The following is an 18,016-nucleotide window of genomic DNA, read 5'->3' as shown; positions in this document are numbered from 1 at the left end:
CTGAACATCGCCACAGGGTTGCGTTCTCTGCTCTTTGACCTGTGAGAGGTTCTGGGGTTTCGGGTTGAATCACGGTGGTGTTCATTTTCGTAGCACAGGTGCAGCAGTGAACAGCAGCGAGAGCCTCCCCCCATCCTCATCAGCCAACGACATCTCCTCCATGTCCACGGATCAGACGCTGGCGTCCGACACGGACAGCAGCCTGGAAGCGTCGGCGGGGCCACTGGGGTGCTGCAGGTGACTAGCCGCCTGCCTGCGGAACCCCGCCTTCTTCAGGGGGTGACGGCGTCCAGAGGGAAAGCAACAGAGCTAAGGGACAGAGGGAAATAAAATGCACAGATTGAAACGAAACAAACAAATCTTTTCCGCCTGCTTCTCCTACAGAGCTATGTAATGCAGCTCAGCTCAAGTGTGTATGTAACTCATAGTTGCTCTGCTTTGGTCTTCTGATGATGCTTTCTGGGGTGGGGGAGGGAAAGGATTCTTCGGATCCTTCTTTTTCCCACCCTTACAAGATGCAAAATTAATGGCTGCAAAACCAGCAACCCACAGCTGTCCTGTAACGCTGGCATGACAAGGTGCGCAGTGCCACTCCACAACACACCAGTGCGGATCTGCCCTCACTCTGCTCTGTTGTCTCCTGCTCCCTGGGGCAGGTATGGATATACGGTTAGGGATTTGCAGATAGGGATACACACACATTTTTTCCCCACGCATGAAGATCACACACACATGCCAGTAGAGTTCTGGCTGTGTATGCAGCTGTGTGCCCATAGGCACACATCAATCTGCATTCATGCTCAGTGCACCACGCAACTACATGGCCCATTTCAGGTGAGCAGCATACATACAAGGGTGCTGTTACCCATGTATATGTCGTGTCCTTGGTCACGGATGAGGCTGCGCAGCTTGTGCAATGATTTGTGGAAGTGAAAATAACCACACTGAGCTGTGGCTCCCTCAGAACCTTGAAGATGTAGCACAGTGTTTTTGCTGATAGCTGTATATATACTTAAAGTCAGTTTGTGCTGGAGGATGGTGCTGCAGAGCTTCACACAATGTTTATGAATATTGGGAAGAGTTCTGATTTTTAGAGCAGATACACTCAGCTAAGAGCAGGTTGAAGGAAGCATATCATGTGTTTTTGCAAGGCATGGGGAGCAAGAATGGAGATTCTTTGTGCATGTGTATGCCCAGAAAGGTTTATATCATGAAGCAAACTTCTTCTGTCCATATTCAGTGAATTCTCTTTATTTATAGAGGGTCTCACTACTGTGAGTTCCAGATATATTTGTGTGTTAGGGAACATTATAAGTTTGGGGAACAGACAGACCACAGTCAAAAGGATATTTGATGTTTATTTTTGTATTTTTGTTTTGTTTGTTTGTTTTTACTGAGTTCAGCACTGGGATATCTGCAGCCCTCCTCAGCATGTTTGTGGCCAAGAGATGGTTTCTCCTTTATGTCATTCCCTTGCAGGGATCTCCATCACTGAGCAAAGACCACCCTTCCCTGGGTATCTTTGGCCATTCCTTTGCTTTTGACAAACCATCCAGCTCCTTGGAAGTGTTACCAGCTGTGTTACATGGAAAAGATACACAGAGTGGGTCCACAGAAGTGAAATGTTTTTCCAAAAGTCAACAAGAAAAACTGTTTAGAATATTTTACTGGATACTTTAAATTTACCAGTTATAAAGTATTCCAAATTCTCTTCCGTTCTCCTGGAATATAGCTGCTCTGTTGGGTGGCTCACACACCTGCTGTTCTGCTGTAGGACCGGAAAACAATTGGAGTAGCAGGTCAGATTTTCTTCAAAGGGAAAAAAACAAGAAATGAATCTTCTCTCCAGGGTGCTGAGGAAGGAAGATATAAATGCATATAAAGTCATTTCAGACCTGGTAGCAGATCTGTGCTGTAGTAGGACATGATGTGGTTTGTTTGTTTTTTTTTCCTCCAGGGATGTTTTTGGTTGATCTTTTGGGGAAAAAAAGAAAATACGATTAGGTCTATGATTTTCTAAAAACTCATAACAGTAACTGTGAAAGCAATAATTTACCACTGCTAAAAGAGTTAGCAATATTCTTTCTTAAGCCATGAAGCATCAAGTCGTTGTTCGGTGATGTGATGCTCACTTCAGTGCCAGTGATCATAAAAGTAATCAAAGCAAACAGCAATGCTTTGTAAGCGTGAAGGCAATAACACCACGGTGACTTCCTAGCAATAATGAAATGTCTCACCTCCAGATTTTAATCATCATACCTATAAATAGTACTTAGATAACCCAGTATCTTTTCCCCATTCCTTAGTTTGCACCATTCTAGTGTGTTATTTGACCCCTCACCCCAAAGAAATCTCTAAGAGGCAGAGCTGCATGTAAGAGAAAGGGCAAAAATTGAACAGATGCAGAATGTTAGCATGAGGAATATGCTGTTCATCACCAGCCATGTTATGGAGATGTGACAGATGCGGTAGCAGAAGAGCCACTTACAGTGGACAGGTGCTTGCAGATCTCCCATGTTTTACAGTGAGTCCCATAGCATAATTTGGTCTGGTTTGGGTTCAGGACTGCTGGGCAGCAACCTGGGAAGCACAGAATATATTCTGCAGATGGGCAATGAATGAGCCTATAGCACAGAATGTATACTGCTGTGTTCCCAGCAGCCAATTCTTCTAACAGCAGTGCTGCACAAATGTTTGGTGGCTACCATAGGGATGCCTATCAAGTTTCACAACTAGCACGTGCTTCTGTCTTGTGTTCAGTAGTGCTCAACACAAGCGCATGTTGAAGTGCCTTGCTGAAATGGGCCCATAACAATGGCTGCCTTTGGTTTTGGCAGTAAATGAGTTCATCTCCTCTTTAAGAAGCTCTGTTTGCAGGAGGAGACTTAGGGCTGTCCACATTGGACACCAGAAAAAAAAGCCATTGATAACACAAAGCAATAGTCTCTTTTGGTCTTGGTCCTCATGTGACCTGGCCACGCTGCGTGGTGGCTGCCACATAGGGCATTTCCTCTGTGTCTGTAGGTTGTTGCTGCCAACTTTATCCTACAGGAGAGTGTGTACCCTCCAATATGGATGACACTGGTGGCAATCTGTAGCTATCCTAAGGTGCAGACAGGATATTCCTTACAGATCCTGGAATTTGGAGACCCTTCTCTTCAGGTCCTTTTCTTACTATCCCAAAGCTCTGTGCAATGTGACCATAGCAGATGTATTTTTTTCCTCCTTCACAGTGACCTTCCAAAGCTACCTCTTCCATTATATGGTCAGTACATATGACTTCAGGAACAGTTTTCAGCTCATTCTCAAGCTCGAAGCTGTAGGTAAAGAGATGTAAAGAATTGGTAACACAGAGGTGTAATGGCAGTTTTTTCAAAGCATTGAGGCACTGAAACAGCCATCAGACTCTTGGCAGAAGTGCAGCAATGGCAGCACTTGTTTTTCAGTAAGAGTTGCTCCTGAAAGACGTTCTTCCTTCCCTTTTCTTTTTACTGATGAGTTTAACTGAGCATTGATTTACTTTGAGTTGATGGAAGGTTGCACGTGTTTTCAGTCCAGCGGTAAATTTTGACATCATTCTTCAGATGCTCACTCGTCAGCCAGAATAGTGTATACATATTCCATCAGTATATAACGTGTCTTCAGTGATTTCAGGTGTTTATTTGGATTGGTTACAGACTGAAATATTTGAATGATGCTAATGCTGAGAACCCACCCACACTATTCAGATTTACATGGCATGGATACATACAGGCTTTTGTAGCATATAAAGGAGAGCTCAGATTGGAGTGCAAGTATTATAACTTGTAAAAAAAAAAAAAAAAAAAAAAAAAAGGAGAAGAAAAAAAGAAAAAGAAAAAGAAAGAAAGAAACATAAAGTTTGGTGAGTGCTTCCCTACAGCACTACTGTTTATCCTCTGGCAATGATCAGTTCCTGCCTGATGCTGGCTGACCTCAGGAGGTCATGCGAGCCAAGTGGTAATGTCACTACACCATTCTTGTACTTTTATAACAGAAACTGACCATAGGTATTTACATTCATTTATATAGTTCTACTTTTAAGATTTGGGCTAATAATCCTGAAGAGATGAAATCTGTCAGTGTGCCTTTAGGAATTTTTTCAAAACGCTGCCACGACACTGATATGGACTGTGTTCTTCTTTCCCCCCAACTTATTGGCTCACGGAAATATGCCAGTAGTCAGTGCTAGAACTGCCAAAGGGAGTCAGGCTGAGCACATTTCATCGCTACAGAATAGAAATATTTTAATTTGAAATAACCTTTAAAAGCCACTTATATGACGAATGTTGCAGGATTTTATGTGATCAGAATCAACAATTCTAATTTCAGATGTGTTTCTTTTTATGCTTACCATCGTTTCAAATTTTTGTGTGAATTCAAGCGTGCAGAATAATGAAAATCTCTTTCCCCTAAAGTTTTTGAGATGAAAACGATGCATTTCCCAGCAAACTCCGTGTGCTTCCAGGGAGAGCACTATGGAAGGAAACCTGCAGGGGAGAATCAGCCTTTCCTTTTAGTAATCTGGAAAAAAAAAAAAAAAAAAAAAGGCAGGTAGGCAGGTTTTACTTGACCTGTAAGTTGTGTATGTGTGTGAAAGAAAGGGAAGTGCATGCAGGTGTGATTTTTAGAACACCAGTTGTACTCATATTTGACCCAAATTTTCATTGTGGATAAAGAGTGTAGTTGTGACATAGCAGCACATCTTCAAGGAGCTGAGGTCTGTGCTTATTGAACTTCCACCACCTCCACAAGGGCATGAAGGTTCCATGACTGCGAGCTCACAGTGACCTTGTTCACATACACGTGCATGCTGAAAGAAAATCATTGTGCACAAGGTCTGAATATTCCACAAGTCAGTAATGTCTCACTTAGATGTTTGGGGGCGCAGGGCAATTAGTGAGTGTGTCACCTTCACTGATGAGCTGGAAAATAGAGTTGTCCATGGAACTGAGTGCTGAACGTATTTGCAACTTTGCCAGTGCAGCCATTTTTTTTTTCTTCCTTGTGATTTTTTTTTTTTTTTTATTTTTTAAATTAACTATTGATTGCAAGAAATGAATGGTTTGACTTCATTTTTGTTCAGGCTCTTTGACCCATAGCAAGTTTGAGTTCTAAAGAGGGTTTGATTCGACAAAAGAATGTTGAAAAACTCCACCTGAGGCTATTGGTGCCTTCTTAGCTGAGAGTGAAAAGCTGAAAAGCACATACTGAAGGAGGACAGTCATTTTGGGAAGTAAGTGTATCCCTCCCATGCTTGTCATTTTGGACAGGTACACCTGTCTCTTTACTAATTTTCACTGAATGGGGCCATTCCTGTCTTCTGGAAAGCAAGGTATTTATGATGTATATAGTTGTATGGACATTTTTTTTCTTCTGTAACTAATATGTAATCAACACATGGCTTATGTTTGACCTTTTACAATAAGGCCACTGTATGCCTCAACACGGTTGACCTCTGAGCTTTTCCTGAGTCAGCCACATGCTGCAAAGGAGGGTGCTGGAGGGTTCATTGTACATATAGAAACATGTATAGTTAGTAAATGGAGTAAGTGGGACTTCTGGCCAGTATGCGTTAAAGCCACAACAGTAACAGAGCTCCAGATCTTAATGAGCAAACCAACTGTTCACCTTGCCATGTCCGTCCTGTAGCAAGACCTAAGCTGCACCCGCCTGTAGTTCTGCATGATCAGACTTCAGAGTATAACCAACACGGTCTGTAATGTATCGGTGTTGATAAACATAGTTTTAAAAAGAAAAAAAGAAGAAGAAGAAGAAGAAGAAAAAAAAAAACTAAAAGAACTCATCCAACAAAAGAAAATCAACAGTTGAGAACCTAGACTGGAAGTGGAGATGTGTCACATTGTGTTAAATGGTGATGGCTGAAAGCAGTGTCAGCACCAATGGACTGCAGTAGTGACGCCTGTAAGGATCCAACTTTATTTCTGTATTGTTCTGTTCTTACCCTGTTGTTTTTGATTGTCTGTTGTTCCCTGTGCAGAGTACAGGGGAGAACTTTGCCTCTGTCATCCCTGTTTTATGGGTCAATGTTGCATCAATTATTTCTGATTTCTATTCATTTGGCAATTACCAAACCACAATGGGAACTTCATTTTCCTCGTGTGTTGGAAGGAATCCCGTCAGAGCTATTCTTGAGGACACTTCTTACTGCTGCCCTGGCTCCTGTCGGCTGAATGACTTTGCAGCACTCCCAATAAACAGCACAATGCAGCAAACCATATTGATTGAGGGCTTCATTAAATGTGCTGTGCATCTGTACTCACTGGGGCTCAAAGTCACGCAGGGACAGGACTCGGTTAAACATGGTATGTACTCTATGCATGACGCCTATATTACACCTTTATGACCTTATGGGGGGAAAACTGCTGGTCTTTTCAGATGTGGGTTCGGACTGTTTTTTTCTGGAGCAAAGGTGTATGAATCCCTATGCCACACACTGCATGCTCCTGCCCAGAGCAGCTCGTGGGAGCTGAGGCGCTGCGTGGGCTGCCCAGGGGCCATGCACAGAGGTGAACCTCATGCTGTCTGAATGTTTCCTTGCCAAAAAGCCTGTATGTAAGTCAAGCAGGGGAGACCGTGGCTGTTCTATAAGGAGTGTTTGTGTTGTTTACTTTACAACAAGCTTTGCTAATTAAAATAGTGTATTCTGGAGTCCTATGTGAATGGCATGAGGGTTGTCAATGACAAAGAGGCAAAGTATGCTTACCTGCTGTCCTGTTGCTGTAGTTCTCACTAGGGGACTCAGCTGTAAACACGTGGCAACTGCCAAGTTTGCAAAATCCAGTTAGTTCTCTGGCTGATGCATTCCATAGGCTTAACTCTGACAGCAACCATTCATTTTAAAAAGCATTTAGAAGGCTAAGGGTGTGTAAGGGCACCTCAGCATCAGTCAGACTCTCTAGTTTTACATAGTTTAAGTTTATTCCTCTGGTTCACAGACTAAAAATACTGAAAAATTTGTAAGGTGATGGGACAGAAGGAAGGAAAGCTGCCATCTAACAGTTATTCCTTCTCCCATCTCTATCCCCCATTATAAACATATGTATAAAACTAAACCAAGCAAAGAATGAAAAGAAACAAGCACCATTTGCAGTCACTGCTTGTGGCTGAATTTTCACACAGGTGTAGGCATTTCACTCTGTTTCAAGTAAAAAAAAAAAGCAGAAAGATGAGAGAAGTGCTGACTTTTAGAAAAAGGCTTTTCCTCCCTTCTTGCACAAGTATCTCTGCTTCGTCCAACTGAGTCAAACCATCATACGCAATGCACATTTTTATGTTTGGATTTATCACGAGATTTAAAAAACAACCACAACAAAAGGGTTGAGGAAGGGCTATGGAACAAAAATGGGTTTAAGTACCTTGTAAGTAATATCAAAGGGGAAATTCTTATAAGTCCATAGTTAAGTGATCTTTCAAATTAACATACAGAAATAGTGCTTTTGCTCTGACTTGCTAAAACAGGACAACTTTCAAAGCTTATTTTTCTTGCACTTTGTGTATGCAGAGATTGCCTATGCTAAAATGCAGTACAAACCTCTGACTTCATTTGGCAGAGGAAATTTGGATTTGTGATTCTTGCTGCCAAATGGGAGGGCTGGGGAGCCACTGGCCAACATTGGAGAATCTTGAAGATCCATCTTTTCTTGAGAAGTTTTGCCCTTTCTAGGACTTTTAGAACTTTTCTGGTTTCAGTGATTTACACATCATTGAATCCCTATCTGAAGCTGTGAGTGTGATTTCTCTTCAAATAAATCCCGAGCCCAAAATTCTACAAAATCTGAAGTTGTATTTGAATACGACAATCTGATAGAATACTCCTTGCTATTACTTAGCAGTACCTTTATAGAGGCAGACCAGCTTTGGGATTGTTCTACTTTTATCAGCTGGTGTGCTGGCCCAAACACCCTCTGGTTGGTGAGGGTTAGGGTATGTTATGTGCCGGTGAGCCGCAGGGGATCAATGAATCAGAGCTGAAGGATGGAGATGGGACAATCTCTACAAGCCTGCCACTTCCTCTGCATGGGACAGATGAACGGGATGAAGGTGAGTGAACAAACTTTACACTTAAACTGGTGAATATTAACTACGGTGTTGTGATGTCCATTTAAACACATGGAGCTATTCTCAGTCCCCTCACAGTACGGCTGTTGGGAGCTGTGCACTGGAGTCGCTTTCTAATTCAGTGGTAGAGCTGGAGTTTTACTTCTCCTGTGATACCCTTTGCTGGGAGCAGCTTGGTGTTGACTTTGTTTCTATCTGTGTGCTAATGTTTAGCAAGTAGCATTACCACTGGTTCCACTTGCTGCCCTGTGGCTGAGGCTCTCCCTGAGCACATACAAATGAAGCCCAAGCTTATCTCACTTTCCAGTATGCTCTCCCAAGTGCCCACCATTGCACAGTGTGGAGCCTAAATTGTCAATCCACTGTGCCTCCAAGAAAACATCACCATGCATATCACACGGCAAGGAAGTACAGCTGTTTAAATTAATACTGATTTAAGGAAGTATCTATCTCAGTTTAAAATGAACTACTGGGTAGGAAGAAGTGTTTGTCTCCTGATGCTTCTCTGTGTTGTCCTTTCCACCTTCCAGGAGCACTTACGTGGAATAGTAATTAGGTGCAGCAGAAAACAGCTGGCTTTCTTAATGTATCTGCTTAATGGACAGGCTGAGGCTTTTGTTAAGAAAGGCTCATTACAGGAAGTGTAATTTTGGTCTTTTTAATGTAGATTTTAGCCTTTCTAGTATCTTTAGCTCAGAGCTGATGATTGGGCCTTTAATGTTTCTGGTGGCTAAATCTGAAGTGTAAATCCCTCACGCCTCTAATTCCAATCTAACACTGGAGAAGAAGGGGAATTCTCTTTGATTCCTGCAAACTCATTTAATATTTATTAATATTTGAGGTAATTATCTTAAGTATTTCCATAACTAAAGTAAAAGTTCTGGTGTGGTGGTACCTGCCTTCGGGGTTCTGCTAAATATGCTGGCTCACACCTGGCATTCGGAAAGGGGCCTGCCTTTCAGAGGCAAATTTTGGGATATGGGTGTTCCAGATAAACTGGAGATTCTGCATTGCTTAATGTCAGCCTCAATCCAGAACAGGGTTTGAATACAGAAAATTCACCATATGCACAGAAGTTCTCATCAGTAAAATTAGAAGTGCTGTAGGGCTCAGCAAGTAACCAGACCAGTAGGATAAAGAGTCCAGTAAGGAAACTTCATGGCTGAATTTAACTGAATGTTCATGTTTCAAGCAGGCAGAGCACTGTCCAAATTCTCTTTCAGAAGCCTAATACCTCATGTCAGATTAAACGTATGGTACAAAGCCATGCCTGCTGAGCGTGAGTCCTTTATGATTTTTAATGTATGCATTTCTGTATTGTTAGTACATAGTGGCTAAAGGATTACTGTGTTCTCTACAAAAAGAAAAAGCATTCATTTTTGGCAATGTGAGTTGTCTCATCAGCTTTTTTTTTTTTTTTTTTTTTGCCAGAAAGGAGGCAAGCAACATCTTTGAAACAGCCTTGCAGCATAGCATCACACTGCTGGCTGTGGGTAGGCGAGTGGGAACATGTTGGCCAGGCTTCAGCAGAGTTGGAATCATTCATTTTATTTTTCTGACCTCCTTTGCTCACAAGATTAAGACACTATTAGTGGAAAGAGTAGAAATTACAGTATGTATTGTCAAATAGTTCATTTGTCAGCAGTCGTGGGCCATTTCTGAAATACATAAATATGTATTTATACACTAAATATATACTAAAATAAGTTTCAGTCACTCTTTCTGGACATAATTACTGGCATTAACAGAATGATAGAATAGCTTGTCCATCAATATTAGCACTGGGTTTTTGAGCAGTTAGGGCAGGGATTAATTTAAGTGCTCAGTTTACTGCAAAAATTCCCTGTCATCATTGTGTAACACTGAATTGGGAGGGACTGTAACTCCACTTCAGATTTGCACTCTGCTGCAATCAGTTCACTGGAACATCCTAGAGTTGGGGGGAAAAAAAAAAGAAAGAAATTTTGTGTTTGTGCAGTGCAAACAGGTTTTTCTAAGCTGACAAAGGATGGCAACCGTAGTTATTCCACCTTCTGCATCATTGGAGGAGATCCTTTATATCAACTTAATGCTGCACTCATTTTACTCCTCTGAATGTGGTATTTGCAGGGCTGTATGGACACAGCTGTTCCATTGCTGGAGGAAGATGCTTGATATGGGCAGAGAGTGCCACCTAAAGGCAAAAAATGTGCTGACGGTTCCACCGAGAGCCAAAATCAAAGAGCCCTTCAGAGCATCGGCCACCTGCTTGTTGCAGTTCTTCTCCAGCCAGACTGACGCTGGGGAGTTCATCGTGTTCTCGGTGGTCTGGAAGAGTTCTTGGGCAATCCGACATTTTCAGTAAGTTTTTATTACCTTGTTTTGTTTTCCAGTAAAATCTGTGTATGAATACATTCATATCCTTCCCCATGGTGCAGGAGATGACAACAAAGTCCTCATATGGGCAAGTGGCCAATGGTTATAACACTGAGACAAGTGAGGGTGTGTGCAGATTTTGCCATCATCGGTCAATTGGTAGTCCTGCAAATGAAAGGACAATATATATATATTTATAATATATATATATATATAATTAAAAAAGAAAGAAAGAAAGAAGGAAAAAATTGGAAATTACTTTCTACGCATTTTAAACTCCCTGCTCTCTCTTCAGACTGAGATTAGAGATGAAAACTTCTTCCAGGACAACATACAGAGATGCATCTCCATAGATGTGCGAAGCAAGCAAGCGCCTCTTCCCTTCAGTTAGCTCAGCCATCAGGCAGCAGAGTTATCAGACAAACACCATCATGCAGAGAATGGTTTTGGGTTAAGATACTTCCAACACAAGTTCCTGCTCCATTTTTTTGTTGGTTATTGGCTTAGTGCTGTTGTTTGCTTTTTTTTTTTCTTCTTTTTCCAACCAGTTTAACAGAAAGGGATTCTCTGAGGCTACCTTAAATACGCCTTCCTCCAATTCCTTCTTTTATGGATAAATTATACTGTGTTTAGCATAGTGCAATTCCCAAACAGGAAATGTTGCTAAATTCAGTTTGCTGAATTCGAGGAGTCTTCTTTGAGAGCTTTGCCCTGGTGGCATATGGACCACCTCCAGCCGTTCCAGCTGTACTTAAGAGATAGCATCATTGCTTGATTTTTATTAAAAATAATAATAATAATAAAATGCTATGGTAGAGGAATCTGCCTTTGAGTCCACGTTCCCTGTGTTAGTGGCTTTGGAGACCAACTAGTATTAGTTCCAACGCAATGTGTCATACAGTAACATTTGTCTCATTATTCAGGAGCAGCGTGTACCGACTGCTCCTAGTGCCATCAAAGTATACAGAGGTCACTGCTATTATACTGTTCATCATTCCTTGTCTCTGTAAAAATTTCTTCTAGTACTGGAAACAGTCACAGTGGCTGACTGAAATTCAAAGAACTTAGACTTGTCTCCCATGAATAATGCTGATTTCAGCTAAGATTCCTTCAGATCTATATAGTTGAATCTTGATCCCATACAAAGCGAACTTAACATTCCAGAAAACATCAATCTTGCCCAGTGATAGAGTTAGCATCATCTGGTTTTAAGATTAAGTGCATTTATTTATTGGGGACTAACTCTGTCAGATCAGGAAATGAGCTCTCCTGCAGATAATGGCATTCAGCAATTAACACATCCCTCATTTCACTATGTCAGAGAAGCTGCTTAAAATTATGTTTACATCGCAATTCCAGTTATTTTGCCTGTGAGTGGTGTATTACAAGTCAAGAAGTAAAATGGTACCGCATTTGCATTGTGTACTCACTACGAAGAGGTAATGGCTTCATAATTCATGGTGAAGGGCATGTGGGAATGAGTATTTTAACTGATTTTATGGAGCAGAAGATATAGTGTTGATATGCAAACAACAGCTACATAACACAGTAAATGCACCTGAGCGTTTTTTTTTTCCCCCACAAAATAAAATAAAGTGGAAGAGCAGTCAGAGGAGTATCAGTGTAACTAAGCAAAAAATTGCAATTAATTTGCAGTTGCAATTCATTTATCAAGTTAAATAGATTTCCTAACCAATTTTTTTTTTTCTTTCTTTTTTTAATAAAGCAGAATCTAGTAATTCCCACTTCAGGGCCATGAATTTGTACCAGGTGTTTCTGTAAGTGTGAGTTACTGCTGTGTGTTACTTAAAAGCTCACATGGCAGCACTAAGTGTGTTCGAAGGCTGGGTAAAAGAGGAAATGATAAGGTATGTATGCTGTAGTTGCTTTAAATGAGTGCAGTGTTTTGGGGAAATATCCCTGGAAACATTTTGGCAGGATGGCTGGCCTTTTTTCACAACACAGCACTGAAATACGGCCTCAGTGTTGCCCCTGGGTCACTGTGCTGCCGAGGATATTTTGCATTCTTTTCCTCTCATGCTTTTAGCTGCAGAGGAGCTCAATTTTCTCATTGGAACTAATAAACTAACTAACAGTAGTGACTTTTTCCAATTACTTGAGTTTTTATGTGCAGTAGTTTGTTGTTTGTTTGTTTTTTTTCCTTTTGGGGCTTTTATGTTGAAAGAAAGCAAAGCAGGTTGTTAAGGAATGCAGGACAATAGCTGTAGCCAAGCTGTGCAATTAATCGGGACTAATGAACTGATACACTACTGGATGCTGAGCAGTGGGCTGGAACAGCTCTGACACTGCATAACTCAGCTCTGGTGCTGCGTTCAGTGTTCTGAGCTGCCGAATGAATTCCCAACAGCCATGTGGCTGCAGCCATCACCATTGTAGGTAATACCACAGCTGAATAAGAGCATGGAACAAAGCAATACCTGCTAACTGGGAACAACAGTCTTACTGTAGCAAAGGGTGATAAATACTATCAAATCAGAGGCAAGGTCCTGTATTGCGTGTGCTGTTGCAGCGTCAACCTTCTGTGATCTCGTGTAAGATTACCCCTAGAACACACATGTGCTCATCAGGGAGCAGCAACTGTACAGCTAGGGATGGTCAGCACAGCACGCATTTGTCCCCAGTGTGAATTACAGGCATGGTGGTTCTGCAGTGCAGAGGAGTAGCTTGCTTTCTTCATGAGAGGAGAACTCAATTTCTGTGTGGTGCTCTGAGAGCGATTACTGTCTGGGGAGTAATGGCTTTTGATGTCAAATAATTTGACTTGCAGGTTTTGCTTCGGTTGGCACATTCTGTTTTCCCTAAGGTTCAGTAATATGAACTGGAATGTTTTTTGTCACACAGGCTGGGAACCAGTCTGTGGTTTGCCTGCAGGACGCCACCTCGATCAGACTCCTGTGGCTTTGACCTACCCATACAGAGAGTTTCCAACTTAAAAGACTGAGGCGGGCAGCTCCTGAGGCTGGGAAAGAAAATTACTGTTCTTCAACTAAGCAGGACTTAAAATAGCAATTAAAAGGACTAGCATGAGGGTGATAAAAGTACAAGGTGTGTATTTGTGCCTTTTAAAGTACCCTTTAAAGTTAAAGCCTTAGTCAGGATAAACGTCCTCCTTCACTATCTCAGAGGAGATTTGGCAGAACAAGAAGCTCAGAATCAAAGGTCAAATTTCACATACAGGTGGAGGCAGAGAAATAAACAGTTCAGCTGGCTAAATGTATTTTTTTTCCTGCACATTGACTCAATAGCAAATGAATCATTTTTGGCCTATTCTTCTTTAGTTCTGTACCTGATTCTGTTCTGAAGAGAGAAAGAGGTAATTGCTAATGTGATACAGGGACGTGAAAGCCCTGTCCTCTGCTCTGCACTCCTGGACCTTCCATTTCATTCACCACCAGACCTTTATTAAAAGTGCATTCATTTCAGGAAATGACTTATCTCTGTCTCCTATCCTAAACTAATTACGTTTTTAGAAGGGAAAAAAAAAAAAACCAACAAGAAGACTCTGAGTAGACTTTGAAGCTCCTCTCTGAATAAATACTCCATGTATATTATTGAAAGTCAAAGCAAGCCTTTGAAATTAGAACCATGGTGTTGACTGCATCCTAAAATTTCACCTCCTGAACGCTGCCTTTTCAAGAGTATTATTATCATCAAATGCAGTGCAGTCATGTCTAGGGATCGCCCACAGGTTAATAGCATAGAGAATTTTTAAAAAGTTCCCTGGCAGATCCGAGATGTTGGATGTAATGTAGTTTCTGTATTGTGCAAGTACTCCGGGTGGTGGTGGTAGTGGTAAACATTTGACATGATACAATGTTTATAGCTACTTCCTCCACAAGAGAATTAAAGATTGAGTTACATACCAGGTTAGAATGCAATTTATTGCCAGGATTAATTCTGCTGATATTTTTTCTAATACTTTGGTATCTGAGAATGGCATGAAAATGTTAGTTATTCTTTAGCATTCAGATTACGGCTGTGTCTCTAATAACCCAAATCCATTTACAACCACAGCCCTGAGGAAAAGCCTTGTTTTTTTTTCTCTAGCCATCGTTCACAAACAGTCTTTAAACAAAGATATAACCTTTATTTTCTGAGAGATCAGATTAGAATGCAAATAGGAAGGTATTCAGGTAAAAAGCAAAAAGTGCTTCTTGTGCTGTAACCTGACCACTTGTCCTTCCACAGTTTTGTTTAGGATACTAAATAGGAGTGAAATATTTCCAGTGGTGCCTGAAGTTGCAACACCAATGAAGGATGTTCCTTCAACCAATAACAATAAATCATGTATTATGAAGTCCAAAATGTGAAACTGGATACTAAAACCAGACTCTTATGAAGTAAATCCTTACATTTCATTTATATATATATTTATGCTGTCGAGATGCCTATTTTGTTATCTGCAGCGTGTTCCTGTTTCCCCTACAGAAGTCTTCTGAGTAGTGTTATGCACAGAGGTTGCTGCTGCTCTTTTCCTGTCTGTGGAGCCCTGTGATTCCCCACATCAAAGTGCTACAACTCAGGACTGGCTGTCTGTAAGCATACCTTAAACACTCTGCAAATGCAGTTCCCTGTGCTCAGAGCTAAACTTCCTTGGATGGCAATACCTCCATTCAACATCATGTGCAGAAAAACAAGCATTTCCTCTTCCCCACTTGTTTTTAGAAAGAATAAGAGAATGTAAAAAATATTGCAAACAATGACAGTAAAACGTCTGCTAAGGAATTTCTGTTATAGCCATGATTTTTTTTTTTTTTTTGTTCTGCACCCAGTGTGAATTAAAAATTTTATTAAGTATAAAAAGAGATCCTATATTCCTCCAGAATGGAGTATATAGAAAGTTGTTAGTATTTAACTCAACTATGAATGCTGAGGTGCGTAGAAGATATAAAGAGACTGAAGGCAAATCTAATTACAAAAGAAGGTCAAAGATGATACAAAGAAGATAGTGTCAAATTATTTTGCAGTGATGTAGGCTCTCCTATGTTTTACTCCAAACACATAATTCCACGGGGCACAAACAGAAGAGGAGGCTTCCAAAAATGAGGTGTCTGCTGAAGGTTTTGCTGAGAACTATTGGTGGTTGGTAGATGGTTGGACTGGATGATCTTGTAGGTCTTTTCCATCTCTGGCAATCCTATGGTTCTATGATGCAAACACTGTGCATGTCAGGTTGTTAATCAGTGCTTTACTCTACAAGTCTTTCCGCCAGGTGGCAAATCCCAGCTCTTCAGCCATGCTCACCTATTCAGCTAAATAGCACGATGGAACCCTGATTTTGGTGAGATGAACTGTACTCCCGAAAGTTGTTTTTCCTGATGGTTTGAAGGAACCGGAAGGTTTTGTCACCTTGTGTGTGTGCTAATGGTATGACAGCTCTGCCAAGAAGGTTTTGTTCCACTGCAAATATTCAGAGTATATTATATGAAATATAAAGCAGTCCAGTGCCCAGGTATAAATGTGGCAAAACAAACCTAAAGATTCAGAAGCATGCTGGCTTTATGTGTGTTTCTTAGAATGCCTGATTTTGTTCATTATTTGTTTAAAAAGTTCAAGAAAAATTGTTCAGGATGAGAAGGGAGCTGCTCTAATTTTGCCAGAGAGGAACAGATGGGCATCAGGCCTCAGTCTCACATGTAAGGAATGCATCTGGGTTCTGCACACAGTCAAGACAATGCCAAAAAGTTCAGCTGAGTTTTGGATTTGTTTTCTTGAGCATTTCAGCCACTTGACTTAAATTGCCTTTGGAACAGAGTAGTTTTGCAAAAAACATGCACCTGGGATACAGATTATCGAGAGTGTTCAGTCAGTTCTAAGTGGGCAACTGAGATAGCTGTTGTGGGATTGCTGCTGTAATAGAAAACACTCCAGCAGAGCAGTAAAAAGTGTCCTCAGGATCCCCTCTTGGGTAATAATTACACAACCAATGGTCTAAAGGACTTTGCTTTGAACTCCAGCAAGCACAATTAATCCGTGCAGCTCCATTGACTTCGGAGTGTGTATGGCAGTATCAGTAACTGATCTCACTTGCAACATCTCTCCCTTCATTGCACTCAGGTTTCTAAAGTAGAATGATTCTTGCTACATTCCTTATGTTTCATACCATACATGAACCCTGGAAGTACTGTTTAGGCATATGGAATAATGACACTTGCAGTGGCATCGACTAATGCGCTTCATCAAGAAAAACTGTTTTGGAATTAGATTTTCCAGGTAAAAAATAACATGGCTGCCACACCGTTGGTTTGCTTTACTGTATTGACCAGGAACTAGATTGTAGCAGGTTGAGAGGAAGTAAATGCACACAACCTCAGTGGTGTTGATTTGTTGATGTCTCTCCCATAAGTTCTGTTTCCAAATGATGAAAGGCTCTTTTTAGGTGGTCGTTTCTGTATTATTTCTGCCTATTAATTTGTTCATCTTTTTCAAATGACATAAGAAGAGGACTTTTGTCCTCCCTTGTTTCTTCTTCATCAGTATTTTTCTTGTGAGTACTGTTCTACACACTGTGATTCCCATGGAACTCAGATTTAGGGCCCAACAAGAAAAAGTATCTTGTTTATAATCAGCTGCAAGATACCTCTGGTTTTAGCCCCCAGATCTGGATTGTCTGCTCACGGAGGAGCATTTGACTTAGCTGTGAGGTCACTTGAATAACTCCAAAGCACGAATAAACAAACTCTACTTGTTCTGAACAAATGTAACCCATTCTCAGGCTCATGTTTATTTACGCACACGATGGATCAGACAACTTAAAAAATAACTTAACAACTTGCAGTGAAGTCACAAATCAGAGGGCAGATTGCTTCAGCTATATTTGGCACATTTTGAGCTTATGTAGCTTCATTTCTCAGCCTTCTTCTCTCCCTAGGTAAATTTCCTGAGCAGAAAGTAGCCCACCCTCCAAAAAAGGATACTTAATTCACATTAAATCAAGTAATGCCATGGTCATTATAAAGTACTAGAATAATTGTAAATGATGGGTAGTAGCATCACTGGATCAAAAAAAAGAAGAAAGTATATCTCTTACATGGAAGAATTTGTCAGGCTTACGTATATGAAACACATTGTTCATATTGATATAAAGCAGCTGGCAGCAGGGATAAAAAAATTATTTAAAAATATATTAATATATTTCCACAGGAAGTGTGAAAAAATAAATTCTTCTCATTTCCATTTAGCTCAAAAAAATCTAGTTTTCTACAATTCATGTTTTCACTCCCTTTCTTATTCAGGCTATAAGTAGTGATTCCTTTTCTCTGTTTGTTTTTTTTTTTATCCCTAGTGTGAATCCCTACTGCTGTTTAACAAGTTCATTCACATGAAAAATTTTCATCTTACATGTTCTGTAGCCTGCATCTGCATAACGTTTGGTTCAGTTTGCTTGTTTAAGTCTCTGCCTGATAAGCCTCAGAGACAGTGCCTCTGTTTGAAAGTTGTAAAGGAAATAATTGACACCAAATAGTTTCCTGTCATGGAAAAGATACTTCTACACGGATGCAGCCAGCTAATGGCTGAGGCCAGAGTTGGAGCCAGTGAT

The 18,016-nt window shown here is 40.8% G+C and overlaps 1 protein-coding gene across 15 annotated transcripts in view; it reads left to right on the top strand.

The window, feature by feature from the left end:
- The window catches only part of MAPK10 (mitogen-activated protein kinase 10), a 113,901-nt gene extending 108,437 nt beyond the window's left edge, over positions 1 to 5,464 (top strand). For 14 of the 15 annotated variants that reach the window (XM_048940959.1, XM_048940969.1, XM_048940972.1 and 11 more), the window contains one exon: positions 99 to 5,464. In XM_048940959.1, coding sequence (XP_048796916.1) covers positions 99 to 241 — 143 coding nt within the window. In that variant the 3' untranslated portion in view covers positions 242 to 5,464. Of the gene's footprint in view, positions 1 to 93 lie in introns of all 15 variants that reach the window. The other variant, XM_048940971.1, reaches the window with a different exon arrangement.
- Positions 5,465 to 18,016: the final 12,552 nt, after the last annotated feature.

The sequence above is a fragment of the Lagopus muta genome, chromosome 4 (assembly GCF_023343835.1).
Source record: "Lagopus muta isolate bLagMut1 chromosome 4, bLagMut1 primary, whole genome shotgun sequence".
Taxonomy (NCBI): Eukaryota; Metazoa; Chordata; class Aves; order Galliformes; family Phasianidae; genus Lagopus; species Lagopus muta.
This window is presented reverse-complemented; position numbering and strand designations above follow the sequence as displayed.